This window comes from Myotis lucifugus, unplaced genomic scaffold, assembly GCF_000147115.1.
Source record: "Myotis lucifugus unplaced genomic scaffold, Myoluc2.0 scaffold_293, whole genome shotgun sequence".
Taxonomy (NCBI): Eukaryota; Metazoa; Chordata; class Mammalia; order Chiroptera; family Vespertilionidae; genus Myotis; species Myotis lucifugus.
The window spans coordinates 994,859-1,012,389 of record NW_005871341.1 but is presented as its reverse complement, the minus strand read 5'-3'; the positions used below and the strand labels follow the sequence as shown (position 1 = coordinate 1,012,389).

At 37.7% G+C, this 17,531-nt stretch overlaps 1 protein-coding gene across 9 annotated transcripts in view; it reads left to right on the top strand.

Annotated features, from left to right (window-relative positions):
• CFTR (cystic fibrosis transmembrane conductance regulator) overlaps window positions 1-17,531 on the top strand; it is a 200,394-nt gene that overhangs the window by 165,850 nt on the left and 17,013 nt on the right. For all 9 annotated transcript variants that reach the window (XM_023763608.1, XM_023763605.1, XM_023763604.1 and 6 more), the window contains 2 exons: window positions 5,209-5,364; window positions 14,794-14,883. In XM_023763608.1, the coding sequence (XP_023619376.1) occupies window positions 5,209-5,364; window positions 14,794-14,883 (246 nt within the window). The remainder of the gene's footprint in view (window positions 1-5,208; window positions 5,365-14,793; window positions 14,884-17,531) is intronic.

Genomic DNA, 17,531 nt, shown 5'->3' with positions numbered 1-17,531 from the left:
CAAATTTTATTACTTAATGAGCAAAAATAACCATGCATTATTTTGAAACATTCTTTATAGATCCCAACACTGGGCTGAGCTCACAGAAAGTACTCAAATATTCTGATTCTGGAATTGATCCTTGGAGAAAGAGATGGTCACTCTTTCTACATTTCATGTTCTATAAATGTGGTTTAATATTGTCTTCAAATCTCATATTCTGGACCACTCCATAAATCTATACAGGAGTATTATATTGTTTTGATTGTTATCTTTAAAAAAAACAACAAACTGAGATAGAATACAAGAAAGCCATGTCTTATGAAAGCTGAATTTTAAAACTTCATGTCTTTGTGGATTAATTTCAAATAGAAATTTTTTAAAAATTATTGAGAGAATGGTCAGGAAAGTTTATTAGGCCTCCCTCACTATCACTAGCTAGGAGGAGACTGTTATCACTTGCTTTTTTCCATAGGTTTAGGAATATTTGATAATTTAATGCACTGGATAAAGTTTAGTTTAAAAAGAATATAGAATGAGCAAAAAGTCCCAGCATACCATTCTAAATGGCTTAAAATAGCACACTGGAAATTTTGACTCATCTTATTAAACTTATAGTTAAGATAAATAAATTCACATACTACTAAAATTAGCCTATTATATTTCTTTTTTTAAGAAAATATGTTTTTATTGATTTCAGAGAGAGGAAGGGAGATGGTGGGAGAGAAACAACATCAGTGATGAGAGAGAATCATCAGTTGGCTGCACGCCCCCTGACTGGGAATCAAATTGTGACCTCCTGGTTCATGCTGGTCGATGCTCAGCCACTGAACCACACTGGCTGGGCTATTATATTTCTTTATATCATAAATGATGAGTTTCTTCTTTTTTGATAGAAAACAATTTTAAATGGACATAAATGGGAAGACTTTAGTTTTTTGGTTTAATTTACCCCTGATTTTAGGATGAGGTTGTTTATGGCTATTTGTTTTATATTAAAGCCCTCATAAAATCTCTGAGATTTTTGACATTTTTGCTTCATTATTGAACTCTAAGAAATGTTTAAGTTATGCTTTGGAACTATGTAAAAGTAACTATTCCTCTTCGCTCCTCCCTCGCATTGAGAAAAGCATAATTATTTACTTACTTTGGCTTTATACATCAGGGGATGCAATCTGCAGCTCAGTGTCCCTGGAGTCACCAGGATGGATGCCCAAAGTACAGTCATCAAGTTATAGTTAAATAGTTTTATATAAACCAGGGTGGAAAGCTGTGGTAAATGATTTGCTCTCCTTCCTCTTGACACCCTCCCTTCCCTTAGCTTTACCAGTGCTCACTTGCCCACTCAATTAAATTCAGCCAAGTTCCAGTAGTGACAGGATCTGCAGCATCCTCATTTCCGTAGTTTCCCTGATGTGAGAGTAGTAATCAGAGATGCTGTAAAATGAGGAAGAAACAATATGCATAGGCATTTTATTTCCCCCGAACATATATATATACACACACATACACACAGGCTATGCGTGTTCCATAACTATTCTTTGCAAGATGTTGTCTAAATGCTATGGGGGAATTAAAACGTTCGCACACGAGGCTATGGATCTTGCCATCCAAAGAGGGAAACTAATGTTTATTGGGTGCTTATCATGCCCCAATCACTGTTTAACGACCTTTATTTGCTATCACATTTGACCTTATTATAACTCAAAAGGTAGATATTATTACCCTTTTTGTGCACGGTGCGAGAAACTGAAGTTCAAAGAAGTAACTAAGGTAGCAGGGATCTAAAACCCAGGTCTATCTGACTGGAAAGATTTTTGTGGGTTTTTTTTCCACAACTTGCCACTGCTTCTCTTAAAAGAAGGAGTAGAATAAGGGGATGGAGGGAGGAGAGAGAGAGAGAGAGAGAGAGAGAGAGAGAGAGAGAGAGAGAGAGAGAGAGAAAGAGGAGTTTGTCCCCAAAAATGACAATCTAAAAGAAGTCCAACATCCAGTAAAGGCTGAGGCAGATTTATTGTGAAGCTAACAAAGCTTAAGTTTTAAATTTCAAAGAACTTCACTTGCCTGACTCAGTTATTCTGAAAAGAAGGTACTGAGACTGTTCTATTCATGGTACAATGTACTTACAACTAGCACCAAACCTAACACTGTTTAACTCTCCACATAATAGTTTGATTTATCTTGATCCAAAATTCTCAGAGAGGAGGTGCATTGAAGTTACTAGAAAACACTGACTTGATATTAGGATAGATCTTAAAAGCTTGTTTGTGGGAAGTACTCTGGCTTATTCAACAGGTCACTGAGAAAGCCTGACAAAACAAATCCCGGAAAAGAATTAGTGAGTGCCAATTATATAAATAACAAGAAGACTTTGTTAGGTACAAACCAGTAAGATTCCTTGGTGTTGAATGAAAAACATGTCAAACATGCTACAATACAAGCTGTTCAATAATATAAGGAAACCAGAGCAAAAGCTAAAAATTTTAAAGCTAAACAAAAGACTAATAAATGGCCTATGAATCTAGTCTCATCCCAATATAAAAACTGAGTTCTCTAAAAATCAGTATTTGCGTTTTAAGGAAAGGCAACATGTCATTTATTCTAGTCATTAAAACCCTGACCAATGATTTGGGGCCTGGACCTCAAGGCATTTTTTATCAAAAATTTTTGATATGACCTTAGAGAAAATTACTTCCTTTTATTGAATTTTCCTTCTCTCTATACCTCACCTATACAAGGCATATTTAGATTGCTTATACAAAGCTTTACTGTTGTGTTCAAGTAATCATGACATATGGTGAATAGGTTTGTACAACATGGGCTGATTCATATATGGAAGTTACATTGTGGAATTTCACAAGATTTTTAAATTGAGCATTGATCTAGAAATTGACCAAATTAACAAAATCCATTTGTTTGTTAGATCGACTAAGTAAGTTTATTCATTCATCTGCCTTTTCCCTCCCTCTCTCCTTCCCTCCCTCCATCTCTACTTCACTTCCTTCCACCCTTCTTTACATACATACATACATACATACATTCATCCTTCTATCTGCCTGCCCCTCAGTCAATCCAAACAAGTATTTATTGAGCACTTTATATGGGCCAAGGTGCTGAGAATTCAAGGGGATACAAGATAGACTGCTGTGCCCTTTAAGAATTAATATTCTTGGAGTTAACACAAGCAATAATCAAGAAAATAATAAAATAATAATCACTGATTGTGATTAGTTGTATAAAGAACCTCAAAGGACTGTTGTGTATAGCATATGGTTTATCTGGTTTTCTCAGTTATCTCAGAGAACATACATTTTTTTCAACTGCAGTTGACATGCAATATTATATTAGTTTCAGGTGTACAACCCAGTGATTACACATTATATAACTTACTAAGTGATCTCCCTGGTAAATCTAGTACCCATCTGATACCATACATATTTAGTACAATACTAGAGCCCCAGTGCACGACATTCATACACTTGGGGGGGTTCCCCTCAGCCCTGCCAGAGCCCTTTTGCAGTCCAGGAACCCTTGGGGGATGTCCAACTGACAGCTTAGGCCTGCTCCCCATGGGGCAGAGAGTGGGCCTAAGCCAGCAGTCGAACATCCTTAGCGCTGCTGTAGAGGCAGGCTGCTGCGCTCACCAGCCGTCAGCCTGGCTTGTGGCTGAGTGGCACTCCTGTGGGAGTGCACTGACCACCAGGCGGCAGCTTCTGCATTGAGCGTCTGCCCCCTGGTGGCCAGTGCGTATCATAGTGACCAGTCGTTCTGTTGTTCAGTCGATTTACATATTACCTTTTTATTACATAAGATTATTGACTACATTCCCTATGCTGTACTTTACATCCCTGTGACTATTCTGTAACTACCAATTTGTACTTCTTAATCCATTCACCTTTTTTTACCCCTCCCCCAACTTCCCTTTCATCAAAATGGAAAACATACATTTTCTAAGGTCTCATTATAGAGCTCTTATGAAAAAAAGACAATTGTGTCATTATTGTTTATTTACCAGTTTATCCCAAAGGCCTAGTTTATTTCCAGGTTCCTAATAAGTGATTAATAAGTTATTATTAAAGATTATTATATGTGCTAAAGCATTTATTGTGTCTGTGAACTGATTCTGGTTTGCAAACTGTTACTAGTCTGTGATACGTATAGAAAGTAAGACTAAGCATTTGGAAATTTATTTTTATTATCCAATTTTTAAAGTACTGATGTGCAGTGCGTTAGAAACTAAAAACACAAAACAAAATGTGACTGTCCTTTACCACAGATGATGTGGAAATCACTATTCTGAAGGACCATTTGCTCAGTTCTACTGTAAAAATGGCTGAATGATAAAAAAAAAAGGAATAATGTTAAGAGGAAGGAAATGAACATCTATTCAGTGCCACTAAATGTTGGGCAGTTTATTCATTAAGTAAGTGCAGGAATGTTTGATTTCACTCAAAGCACCTTCCCCCGAGTGCTGGGTCTGAGTTAACATCAGAGCACAGGGCTGGGCTAAGTTCCTGCAGCGTCTGCTCGCCCCTTGCTCTGCATGCTACGCTCTCATGGTCTTCAGTAACAAGAATGGTTTTTACTGTTCTTTAGTATATATTTTGCTTCCCAAAATGCTCTTCTTGTCAAACAGGATGGATGTAAGAATTTGATTTGACAGCTGTCCAAGTGCTTATTCATGAAGGTAGCAAGGCCCAACCTGCCTTCTCTGGGATTGTGTAGCTCACTGAACTTGGTCTTGTTTATTGTCAGGCCTGAACTTGATGCTTGCTTATTTATAAAAGACAGTATCTAAGTATTAGGATTGTTTCAGATTCATTCATTTTCAAGTTTGTGTTTGTAACTAGATCAAACTATAGAGGTCTCTGCTTCTGGCTTAAGCCCACCCATAGAAATGGTGTGCATTCAGACACTATATCTTTGCTTTTCGTTGATGGAGATGGGCATTTTCAACCTTTTTGCCATTACCAAAGTCAGGGATAAAGGAAGCCAGCATCAGGGATCCAATTCCTTATGGACAGTTTCTATATTTAGTTCCAGTTAAATATTGGTCATAATTGGGAGTACTAAAAAAGGTTTGAATAAATAAGTGAAAATCTTCCTCTGGTGATTATTTAAAAATAAACAGTTCCTATGGTTTTTTTTTATTGAAGTATATCACCAGATTACATTTATGATAGGGTATCTGTATGTCACAGAAGTAATGCCATCACTCTTATATTCTAGGTGGGCCTCTTGGGAAGAACTGGATCAGGGAAGAGTACTTTGTTATCGGCTTTTTTGAGATTGCTGAACACCGAAGGAGAAATCCAAATAGATGGTGTGTCTTGGGATTCAATAACTTTGCAACAGTGGAGAAAAGCCTTTGGAGTTATGCCACAGGTAAGCTGGAAAAAATAGGGAAAAAAGTAACTAAATATAATTTTACCATTATTTGATATTTGCAATCAAGAAATTCACATTTCCCTGCAAAATGTGTTTGTTATATATTTCTGCCCATTTTGTGCAGTGTAAACTTTTCATTAGGAGAAGAACTGTCTCTAAAAGTTCAGAATTCTCTGCTATGCAGTTATTGAAATATTTATAGTTTTGATAGCCTGTCCCAGAGGACATAATCTGTAGTAAGAGGCTGGGGCTTTTGTCCTGCTTCAGTGGTCTGAGTTTCAAGTTAGCGACCACAGCAGGTTGAGAAATGCTTTGCGAGATACAAAAGATGCTGCTGAAATCACAAACACTTGGAAGCATGAGGTAGTGGAATTGAAAGTAAAAATGTAATGATTGTATTTTTGTTCTTTGGCTAAGAATAACCATGTCAGATTAATCTGTAGCTATTTTTTAAAGAAAGTTATATATTTTTTTCTGAGAGAAAGGGGAGGAGAGGAGGGTCAGAAGACAGTAATGGGATGGATATGGGTAGAAACTACTCTAAGAGAAGCTGAGGTTTAGGAACTAAGCTTTTTGCCTGGTTCTGGCTCTGCCTACAGGAGCCTCTGGGTTGCAAGTTGTTTTTTGTTTTTTTAATTGAATGTATTGGGGTGATATTGGTTCATAAAACCATAAAGGTTTCAGTGTACAACTCAATGAAACATCATCTGCACACTGCATCATTTCAAGCAAAGTCTTCTTCCATTACCATTCCCCCGTCCCCTGCCCACCTTTACTTACCCTCTTCCCTCCCCTCCTCCCTCTGGCTATCACCACACTGCTGTCAGTGTTCATGTGTTATGTGTATATGTTTTTTTTGGCTAATCCCTTCCCCTTCTTTTTTTTAATGTCACTCTTTGATCTGGGTCACACACAGTATCTCTAGCCTCACTGGCTTAGTATCACTGTTTTATTGCAAAAGGACTTCTTACATATGAGAAAAATAGCAACAGTTCCATTTTAAAATGATTCAAATGGAAACCAATGAATATCTTTAATGTGAGCAAATCTGAGAGGCATGTGCTGCATACCTACTAGTATTTGCTCTCATCTCTATGGATATAGTCACTGTTTCAATGATCACTTTGCCCTCTTTGTATTAATGGACACTGAATCCACTCCACTACCACGGTGCTCACAATTATCTACTTTTATCACAAAATTAGAATGCTAGGAACATCTCCCAGGAGATTGACTATAAATCTACCTTGAGAAAAAAGCTTGTATCTTTTAGATTACTTTTGTGTAACATTTGCTCCTCTCAACTAATGAGGCACTAAATATTGTAACTGCTAGAATGATGCTTTTCATTCATTTGTCTAGACTTTGCCATGTTGCCAGAAACTTAATCCTGGTTGAACTTTAAAAAACAATATTGTTTCTTCAGAAATAAAAAAAGGGATTATCAAGTGGTCTAAAGATAAACAGTGGGGATACAAGTATCCCGAGGTGATAGCATGAGGCAAATGGCAATGTGGAAGAACACAGAATAGAATTTGGTTGTCTGAGAAGAGTTGCTGTTCAGTTGACGCTAATTATTCTGATTCCATTTTTAACTACAATAATGAAGGTTTGTTTCCTTGTTGTTCTTATTCACAAAAACCTGCCCATTAGAATAAGCAACGTTCTAAAAAATAATTTCAGTTTCACTGGGAATCCTTTTGTTTATCTGCCATGTGATAGAGAGGTTTTTGTTTTATTGTCTGTTCTATTTAGGAACCTAGATATGCAGGAACCTGAACATGCAAGACCTGCAGAAAAATAGAGTGGGCCAGAGTTGTGAAAATTCTTTATCTTATCTTTCCACCAAAGTGAATCTTCAAAACATCTTTATTTCATTTTCTCTCTCCTGTGCCTTTAAGCTTTTTATAAACGAAACAAAAAATACTTTGAGATATCCCTTTAAAAATGTGTGATTATGCTCACAGAAATGCTTCTCATTGTACATGTTTATGACCCTGGTTTCTGGGACTGTTTCTGAGTGTCACAAGGATGTCTATAGACAGAATATACTATTTCCTCTACATTGACACCTTGAGAACATTAAGTGACTATCCAAGAAATAGAGAAAAAGGGCAAACTCTTCACACCTTTTTAACATCCAAACCAAGAGATGCTTTTACTGAAAGTTCAAGTCACATAATTTTGTCCCTTTCCTGGAGTTTGACCTTAAGGAAGAAAAAGGAATTTAAAATCCTACAAAAACTTTTTTTTCTTCTATCTTTTCCTTCCTTTCATTTTTCTGATCTGGCAAGGGCGTAGATCTCTGACATTGAGATATCAGATCTCTCGGTCCATTAGTCACTTGTTTTCATACACATGAAACTGGAATTTTGAACAAGAAACGTTCCTTTTCCTTCAGTGATCCCGAATCCTATGGAACCACAAGATGCCATTAGTTTGGGCAAGTTCATGCAATTGTGTTTGGCTTTTTCTGTTCTTCCCTCCTGTAGCTAGAAAATATGCAAGAAAGTAATCTTGGAGAATGCAGCCGGCCAGGAATTAGGGGATTGTGTACTTTGCAAGGTGGAGCCTTCTTTAAATTGTTCTATTTTGCCTGTGAGCTCTGAGAGCATGGATAGTAAGACCTAGAGTCAGAGCCCAATGGGCTTAGGCAATTTGAACACTGAAACTTGTTCATTAACCTTAAGCCTTAGTTAAGCCCTTAATTCATGAAAAACAGAGAAATAACTTTAAAATGTATTTTCAAAGCTTCAATTACAAGTTTGAAAGGCTGCAAAGCTATTCCGAGGGAATGACAGGCCTCTTCTTGCAATGAGACTTTGATCTGAAACTAGTCCACGCCCACACAGGACTGCCTCTACAGAGTTGGAACATCTTTTGCTGTGAGAGACATTACTTAAGCCCATAATATGTATCTATCGATCTGAATAATGAAGTTGGGAGCACAGCAGTTCTCATTCAGTTTAACAATAATTCACAATTTAATAATTAGTTATTGAACTCTTTCTTTATGCTTAAATTATAATAATTATTATAGATTCTATAGTTATATTAGTGGTATTGAGCTCCCCATTCAACCTGTGAGCTTCCATTGAGAGACTCAAAAGTACACTCATTGCCATAAGTCAGGGATCACAGGAAAGAACAAAAATGATAAATTAAACATATATAGTCATGGGTCCAGGCACAGACTAGTCAGGGAGTGCAGTGGGCAAGTAGGAGAGAGAATCCAGCCCCACCACATTACTATATTCTTAAGGTGATAATTAAAGTGGGACATAAAGTGTGTAGGTTTTAGAAAGGGTCCAGGCAGGGAGTTGTGGAGAGCATATTCCAGGATCCCAGGCAGGGATATTATGAACAAGGACAGAGATGGAAATTAGAAAAAGTTGGGGGAGCAAAGGGCAGAGGAGGCTCTATGTTAGAGAGTCTTTGGAAAGAGGGAAAGACTTGGCAAGTGAGGAATAGGTTGACTCTTGAGCCAGAAGAGGTGGTGAAAGGGTGTTAGTAGGGCAGGCTGCTGCCCGCGGCATGTGGACCATGGACTTTCAGGAGCAGAATCAGGGGCAGTGCAATGGGCTGAGACACTCGCCAGCTGTACTGTAAGAAGGTAATGAGGACAATGAGAGTGGAGTCCCAGATTCAAGAAAAAAGAGAAAATAAATGTTATGGTCATTAGTGCAATACACTCTTAGTATTTCTGAGCCAAAAATTTGATGTCTTTGATAATTTGGTCCGATCTAGGAAACATTTTTATGCTATCTCTGAAAAAGTATATCCTAAAAAAATTGGCTCTAAAAGCTTTTAATACATTAAATGACTTTATAGGAAGCAATAATTTGAACACCTTAAATGTAACCATTTACATACAAATAAATGGTATATACATTAACCTTATAAAATTATCTATTTGTTATAAGCCTTAAACATTTTTTTTAATCCTCAACTGAGGATATTTTTCCATTGATTTTTAGAGAGAGTGGAAGAGACAGGGAAAGACAGAGAGAAATATCCATGTGAGAGGAACACATCACTGGTTGCCTCCTGCACATGCCCTGGTCAGGGCCTGGGCCAGGGAGGAGCCCGCAACCAAGGTACATGCCCTTGACAGGACCCTTCGGTCCGCAGGCGATGCTCTATTCACTGAGCCAAACCGGCTATGACAACCTTAAACATTTTTGACTGTTCTTGTTAATAGATATTCGTAAAAGCAAGGCAACACTTATTTTTAAACTTTCTATAATGCAATCTCACATTCTTGATTTGTTTAAATTGGATGGATTTTTATTTTAAAGATTAAACTTAGAAGAAAATTTTGCAGACATTGCCAAAAGACAAGAATATACTATGTTTTGCATATTCATAACTGTAAACCTACTTTTTCCCAACCCTGTATATATTCCGAGCCAAAACAAAAAAGCACTATATCCTTGCCCTGGCCAGTGTGGCTCAGTTGTTTGGGCTATGTCCCATGCACTGAAAAGTTGCTGGTTCAATCCTGGTTAGGGCACATGCCCAGGTTGTGGGCTTTATCCATGATAGGGGACATGCAGGAGGCAATCAACGTTTCACTCTCACATCAATCTCTCTCTCTCTCTCTCTCTCTCTCTCTCTCTCTCTCTCTCTGTCTCTCTTTCTCTCTCTTTCTCTCTCTCCCCCTCTCTCCCCCCTCCCTTCCTCTCTCTCTAAAAATCAATGAAAAATCTTTTTTTTAAAAAAAGCACTATATCTTCGAGGATAGGAGTCATTTCTCTGACTCATTTAATTTATTCTACATTCAGTTATCACAGAATCCAAATTGCTTTTTTGTTTTTCACTTGATATCCAAGGCTGAAGCATCTATTACAGTGAAATACTAGTACTAACAACTCCGAGTACTCCATGTAGGCTTGGCTGTCTCCACTGCGCTAAGGAGTCAGCTTCAGGAAAGAGATTAGTTAGCAATGAACATTGGTGCTCTCCTTATTTTTTTCCTTGAGTCCTAAGAATTACTCTTTATACCTTATGTACAGGACATTGAATAAATATCAAATATTTATACATCTTCATTTTCCTAGGTGAACAGTTTCCTAAAAGAGAGAGAGGATCATTGTGACTTATAGCTTCAGGGATATATTTCGTTGTTCAATAAGCCTGATGGTGCCACCTTGGCCAAGCCACATGACTTCTCGGGGTCTTGGCTATTTCATGTGTAAGTCAGGGAAAAGGATGTAGGTGACCACTCAGCTTTAGAGATGATGAGTTTGTGGAAACTTCACACAGTTTAGAAAACAGAACTAAACACCTACTGCCACCCTGGACGCAAGAGAGTGCCAGACACTATTTGTAACACAGGAATGAAATGTTTGAATAATTGTATGAAATTGAATTTTAACTGAACTAGTTCATTCAGTTAATTTTTCTTTAAAATTAAAGTATTACCTTAATGCTAGACAATAAACTGTAAGCAAAAGACTTACAGAATTTCTGAATGGTATTAAATCTACTACATCTAAAACTTTTGGATGTCTAATTTTAATAAACAGCTTTCTTCCTTCATAATTTTGAATATATACCTATTTGAAATAAATTATTAGATATTGCGATACATTTGATAAATATTATATATAAATTATTAGGCCATTAGAAAAAGCTAGGCATACTATTTCCCAAGTAATTATATAGAGATATTAAAGTTTTAATGGGTTGTTAGTATTATTTCTTTAAAGACTATGGGTTTTAGTACTTATTCTTACCGAAATAATAAAAATAATGTGTGCTGAAGTCTATCTACATATATAAAAGGCTAATATACAAAGTGTCCCTTTGGGAGTCCAACTGGGAGACCGGGAGTATGATCGCTCGCTATGACATACACTGATCACCAGGGGGTGGTGCTGAGCAAAGGCAGGCCCTGGCCGGAGGCCGGAAGGCTCTGATCGCAAGCCAGGCCTAAGGACCCTACCTGTGCAGGGCCTCTAGTATTTTTATATTTTTACTTTTTATCTTGAAATCAGCCCATGTATTTATTCAGGAAACATTTATTGAGCATATCCTGTATACAAAGCCTTTGAGTTAATAACAGGGTATACAGTAAAGTTATAGTGTGGAAGAGATGAACATTACAAAAATGATCACAAATGCATATATAATTTTAATGCTCACTGAGTATGTGGCTGGAGTGAAAAGGGACAGGATGGGGAGAAGATCACTAAATGGCCAGAAGAAGTAGAAGGGACTAAATTTGGTAGTGTCTGTTGACCATCTTAAAGATTTTACATTTTCCCTGAGTGCAATAGAAAACCACTGAAAGCTTTTCAAAAAGTAGAAGACATAATGCAGTTTATACCGTAGCAACTGCTTTGGTCATTAAATGAGAGTGAACTGGGAAGGGAGGCAAGAGTGAAAGGAAAGAGACTAATTAGGAGGTTCTTGCCATCTTCCAGAGAGAGATGTCTTGATAGCTTGAACTATGCAATAGCAGTAGAGTTTTAAAAAAATAAATAGATTTGAGATATATTTTTGAGAAACCAATTCACAGGTCTGATGATTGATTCCATTCAGGAAGATTAGGGAGAAAGTTAAGTCTTTGATGACTCCCAAGTTTCTGCATTGAGGAAATGAAGGTGCTATGAATTGAAATGGAAAACCTAGAGGTAGAGTAGATTTGAGAAAAAAGATGGCATTTTCCATTTTACAATGAGAACACTGAGGCTCAAAGAACTTGGATTCTTATTTATAGACTCGAGGCCCAATGCATGAAATTCATGCAAGAGGAGGCCTTCACAGCCACAGTGGCTGCCTCAATCCCTCCCTCTCAGTTGCAGGCGGCTGCCTAGATCCCTCCCTCTCAGCCCCTGGTGGCTGCCTGGATCCCTCGGCTGCAGCCCCAGCTTCATTCTGGAAGGACGTCTGGAAGGATGTCCGGTCTAATTAACATGTTATGCTTTTACTATTATAGATATATCCACCAGGTCAGAGCTATATTATATACCATCTTTGCAAACTACATTACTTTTAATAACTTCTGTGTTTGGTTTGATGTTATGATACCTTTGGCCTCCACCCGTGGTTGTCCAGAGCAATGGCACTGTTCCATTTGTCTGCAGTAAAAAGTTCTATTGTCTTGTTCCATTGGATATGTAAGTCCTCTTGAAACTTACAAGGACCCTGTAGCCCATATAAACCCTTCGACTCAGATCCTGTATAGAAAGAGGAAGCTAACCTCTCCACTGACAGTGCAGGACCTGAGCTGTGGCCAGGGGCATGGATGGCAGTGCTGTAATCAAGACTATACTACTGAGTGCATGGGATCCTGCCCAATCTTTAATCTTTTCCTGGAAAAAAACTGGTCCCCATAAGACTTGAGGTATTTTGCTATGGTGGTGAAGAGCACAGGTTTGAAGACAAATACCCTTGGGTCCTGCTAGCTAAGTGACCTTGGAAAAAATCACTTCCATTTTCCCTGCTGTGGTTTCTTCATGTGCAATAATAGGATCTATCATTAGGGTGATATGAAAATGAAGAGATGCCACATGTAAAGAGCCTCACCTGGCACGCGGTAAGCCTGCCATAAGCCAGAGCTGTTTTCCAGCCACTTAGTTCCCAGTGGAGATAACTGTTCTGAAGCACATAATTGTCTGATGCTTGGTAACCCCCCATGGTTGTTATTTCCCATAGAAAAATGTAAAAAATAGTAAATGGCAAAATTCCATTGGCAAGTCTTTGAACTTTAGATACTAACTAAACCCAATTTCTTAAATAATGAATTGACTCAAGTTCTCAGAGTCACTTCCTCTTTATTTATCCTTAGTTTATCAGAATTATCTTTGCTCTCTTTGGCTTATTTGAATATTGCATTCATTTACTTGGCAGCTTGGAGGAGATTGCACAGATATACTTCTTACACATCTTATCATCTGATGAGTCATCTAGCCAACTCTTATATCCACTTCTGTAATGCAAGGTACACATCCCTAGGAAGTTAAGTAATAGCAGACAAGGCTTTTTTTTGGGTGGGGGGAGGTGCTCTAGAGGGTTCCTGAGATATTTAGCAACACCTTTGTTTTTTAAGCCATAAATTATGCCCTGGGGAATAAGGTCTCTAATATATCTCCCCTTGACTTTGGCTGCCATGGTGAGGATATTTGAATTCTGCCTGAGAGGCACAGATAGCATCAATCTGTAGGCATCTTACCTTGTGCATTTCCTTACAGATCAGGTTGGCACTGAGCATTCTCTCTCAGTCTAAAGCAATTTGTGAAAATTAAGCCTTTAAAAAATTCAGTTCTTAATTATCCTTTCTGGGTGTTACTAACCAAAGGCAAAACCAAAAAGGCAAAGCAAAAAATTATTCTGAACATTAGTATAAAAAATATTTTTCAGTTCACCCATAGGCACAAAGAGAGAACTAAATATTATTATTGTATCAGCATTCCCCAATGAGATAGAAAATTTATTTTAAAACATTTTTTAATCACATAGGTCGACCTTAGTAGACAGTGACATGACGTGGCAAGTAGAGTGTCTAGGGCAGGGGTCCTCAAACTTTTTAAACAGGGGGCCAGTTCACTGTCCCTCAGACCGTTGGAGGGCCGGACTATAGTTTAAAAAAAAACTATGAACAAATTCCTATGCACACTGCACATATCTTATTTTGAAGTAAAAAAAAACAAAACGGGAACAAATACAATATTTGTATTTGCATGTGGCCCGCGGGCCGTAGTTTGAGGACCCCTGGTCTAGGGTGACACTGAGCAGTGCTCCATGCAGGGAATGAGATTGCCATTGTGTTACTTTAGAAGGTTCAACCTCAGCCTGCCTCCCTTCCCTCTGTAATGTGCATTCGGTTAAACAAATATTTTATTTCTGCGCTTTCACTGATTTCTAAGTGAATTCTCCTGTGCCTGACTGGTTTTGGAAGTAGAGGTGCGCCTTGTTTTTATAGACCAGATTAACATGGATGTTTAAATAAGTAGCTGTAATTTAATTTCAAAATCCCATAGGAAGCTATGTTTATAATAGAAATTCAAGGAAAATACATTAATATAAAACAGAAATTTGTTCAAACCATTGTGACTCATAATCTTATAATCTTTAACTATTAATTTAATATTATACTTGCTTATAAGAAATGTTGCTAGGAATAAAACATTTAATTTTCCACAGTTTACAGTGATCTTAATTTCTTTATCTTGTGGACATTGGGATAAGAACCATGTTCATAAGGGGCTTCAAATGTAGCTATATTTTATTTCTTAAAAACATACAAAGCAAATATAAAATTTTAAAAACTGAAGAAAACTAGATGGCAAGTACATGGGTGGGTGTTACATTATTTTAAAATATGTTTTTTGCTTGAAATATTTTACAATAAAATTTGCAAAAAAATAAAAATATGTTTAGGTTATTCATGCTTTCCACTTTGTTGTCTTATTGCTATAGAAAGTATTTATCTTCTCTGGAACATTTAGAAAAAACTTGGATCCCTATGAACAGTGGAATGATCAAGAAATATGGAAAGTTGCCGATCAGGTAAGGATGCTAACAAATATTTTGAAAAAGGTAGTTCATACCCACACAAGAGTGGCTGTCATAGCTGAGATAATTTTACACACTTGTGCATGTGTGTGTGTGTGTGTGTGTGTGTGTGTGTGTGTGTGAAATCAAAGAACTCTAACATACTGGAGCACCCAGTACTTGGATTAGACCTCCTCCTCTCCTCAGTATTTAGTCTCCATCTATCAGGCCTCAGAGATAACATTTCTGTGGCCTTCGTCCCTACCAATGTGCATCAGTGAGACATGAACTGGGAGACCTACAGTACCTACAGCACACCAGGATTATTTCTGATACAAAAAGTCTTCTCTCTACACCTTTCAGCAACTCCCTCTCTGGGTTTTGAAGCTTCCCCAGTAGAAGGAGAAGGCTTTGCTTTGACATGATGTATTTTTCTGGGAAGCATGGTTTTAACATATAAAGATGGTGATCATTCTAGGACAACTGCAGACGACTATAGTCCTCTTTGGAAGCCACCAGAAGTCAACTGCCTTTAGGGAGTGTGCTGGCTATGAGTGCTTCTAGGCACAATGCCACATGACCTAGATACAGCATTCTCCATTCATTCTTTGCAGTCATTAAGGCACCACATAGGACACATATGGATTAAAACAGAATCAAAATTCCTAAATAAGGCCTTGGCTCAGTGGATAGAGCGTCGGCCTGTGGATTGAAAGGTCCCAGGTTCGATTCTGGTCAAGGGCATGTACCTTGCTTGGTTGCGGGCACATCCCCAGTAGGGGGTGTGCAGGAGGCAGCTGATGGATGTTTCTCTCTCATTGATGTTCCTATCTCTCTCCCTTCCTCTCTGTAAAAAATCAATAAAATATATTTTTTAAAAAATTCTAAATAAGACCCTGTATTTACCCAATAGGTGGTTTATTACAATTGAAGGTATTATACACAGGAATTTTAGGTGAGAGAGAGAGCTGGAGTGAAATGCTTGGTTCCATTAAAAAAAATCCTAACTGTAAACTGACAATTCTTGAAATATAGGCATTATAGTAAAGTAAGAGGCAACATAAATTGCTCTATTTCATTAAACTTGAGGTTTAAGTTCCAAGCCCTGGATGATGACACACTACAACTATGAGACCTAAGTAAGAACTTTGAGTTTCAAGGGTCTTTTTAGGGAGCAATATCATTCCACTATTTCCTGTATTGTTGGTCCTTGTAGCACAATTCCCAAGTGTTCTTTCCTTTTCTGCCTTCATTCAGAATGGTTCTTGTCAGGAGCTTTGAAATATCTGTTAGTGTGAAACACTTCCCCATTGAGTGCCCAACCTTAACATGCCCCTAATAAAATGCACTTAGATTAACTGTTTTCAGTATCAAAGTTTCCTATTACCCAACAAATGGGAGATTTTAAAGGAAACATTAACTAAATTGGAAGTGACACATTTTAAGGAAAATCTTTGATGTGACTTCTAGAATGAACTATAGGGACACAATGGTGTGGGAGAGAAACTTGGAAAGAAAGGCATCAGACTGTATAAAATCTGCAAATATTGCCAAGTCAAAATAAAATTTACAGGAAATCAGCAACATAAAAATATCTAAAATTTTAGAAGTCATGGGAAAGATTTTAAATACCAATAGGATGCAAAAGTGTTTTGATTTTTATTTGATCAAATTGTATTGAGGTCGCCAAAACTGGTTTGGCTCAGTGGATAGAGCATCAGCCTGCAGACTGAAAGGTATTCCTACATGATTAACTTCATGTGCTTTGAGCGGTGGTGATAAGTTTTTGCTGCAGAGGCTCTGAAAATAGCATAAAAACGATGTTTCTCTCTCATCGATGTTTCTGACTCTCTATCTCTCTCCCTTCCTCTCTGTAAAAAATCAATAAAATATATTTTTAAAAAATTGTATTGACGTCTATATTTTTTTTCTGGTCATCTTTTTAATAATTTGCAAACAGAAATGTTAATGCTATTCCTACATGATTAACTTTATGTGCTTTGAGCGGTGGTGATAAGTTTTTGCTGCAGAGGCTCTGAAAATAGCATAAAAACAAATAAGCAACAGCCCAGAGAAGTAGAAAAGGCATTGGTTTAAAAGAGGGCCTGGGCTTTAGTCCTAAATGGTTGATCATATAACATATCCAAACAGGAATATTTAGGGGCATGTCAGTTTCTAAACTGGACAGGATACTGGGAAATGGTGTAAACCAGGATGATCTGGGGACGAACCAGGATGTATGTCATTTCATCGAGTCCTCTCTGTGACCTTGGTATGACTCAGATCTCTAGAGGGAAATAAACTGAATAATGGCAGGTAGCCAAACTCCTGAATCATATCCCAACAGCACCTCCTTCATAATTCCCCTTTTCCCAAGTGAAAATCACAAGCACATGACAACACTGGCCAAGAAACACTTTATTCCTAGCTTGGATCTGGACAAAAACTCCATTGTGAAGCCTTACCATTGCTGACCTAGACTAGATTGTGTGAAGCCATGAGGATCATGCCTAATGAGTAACTCTTAAGGCTTGGAAGCAAAGCTGGCCCAAACAGCTCCCTGTCCCTTTGTGTCATAGGCCCACACCTTCACCTTGGCACTCTGTGAATTGAGACCGTAGAATTTCCACATCCAAAAACAAATCAGAGACAGATAGCTTCTC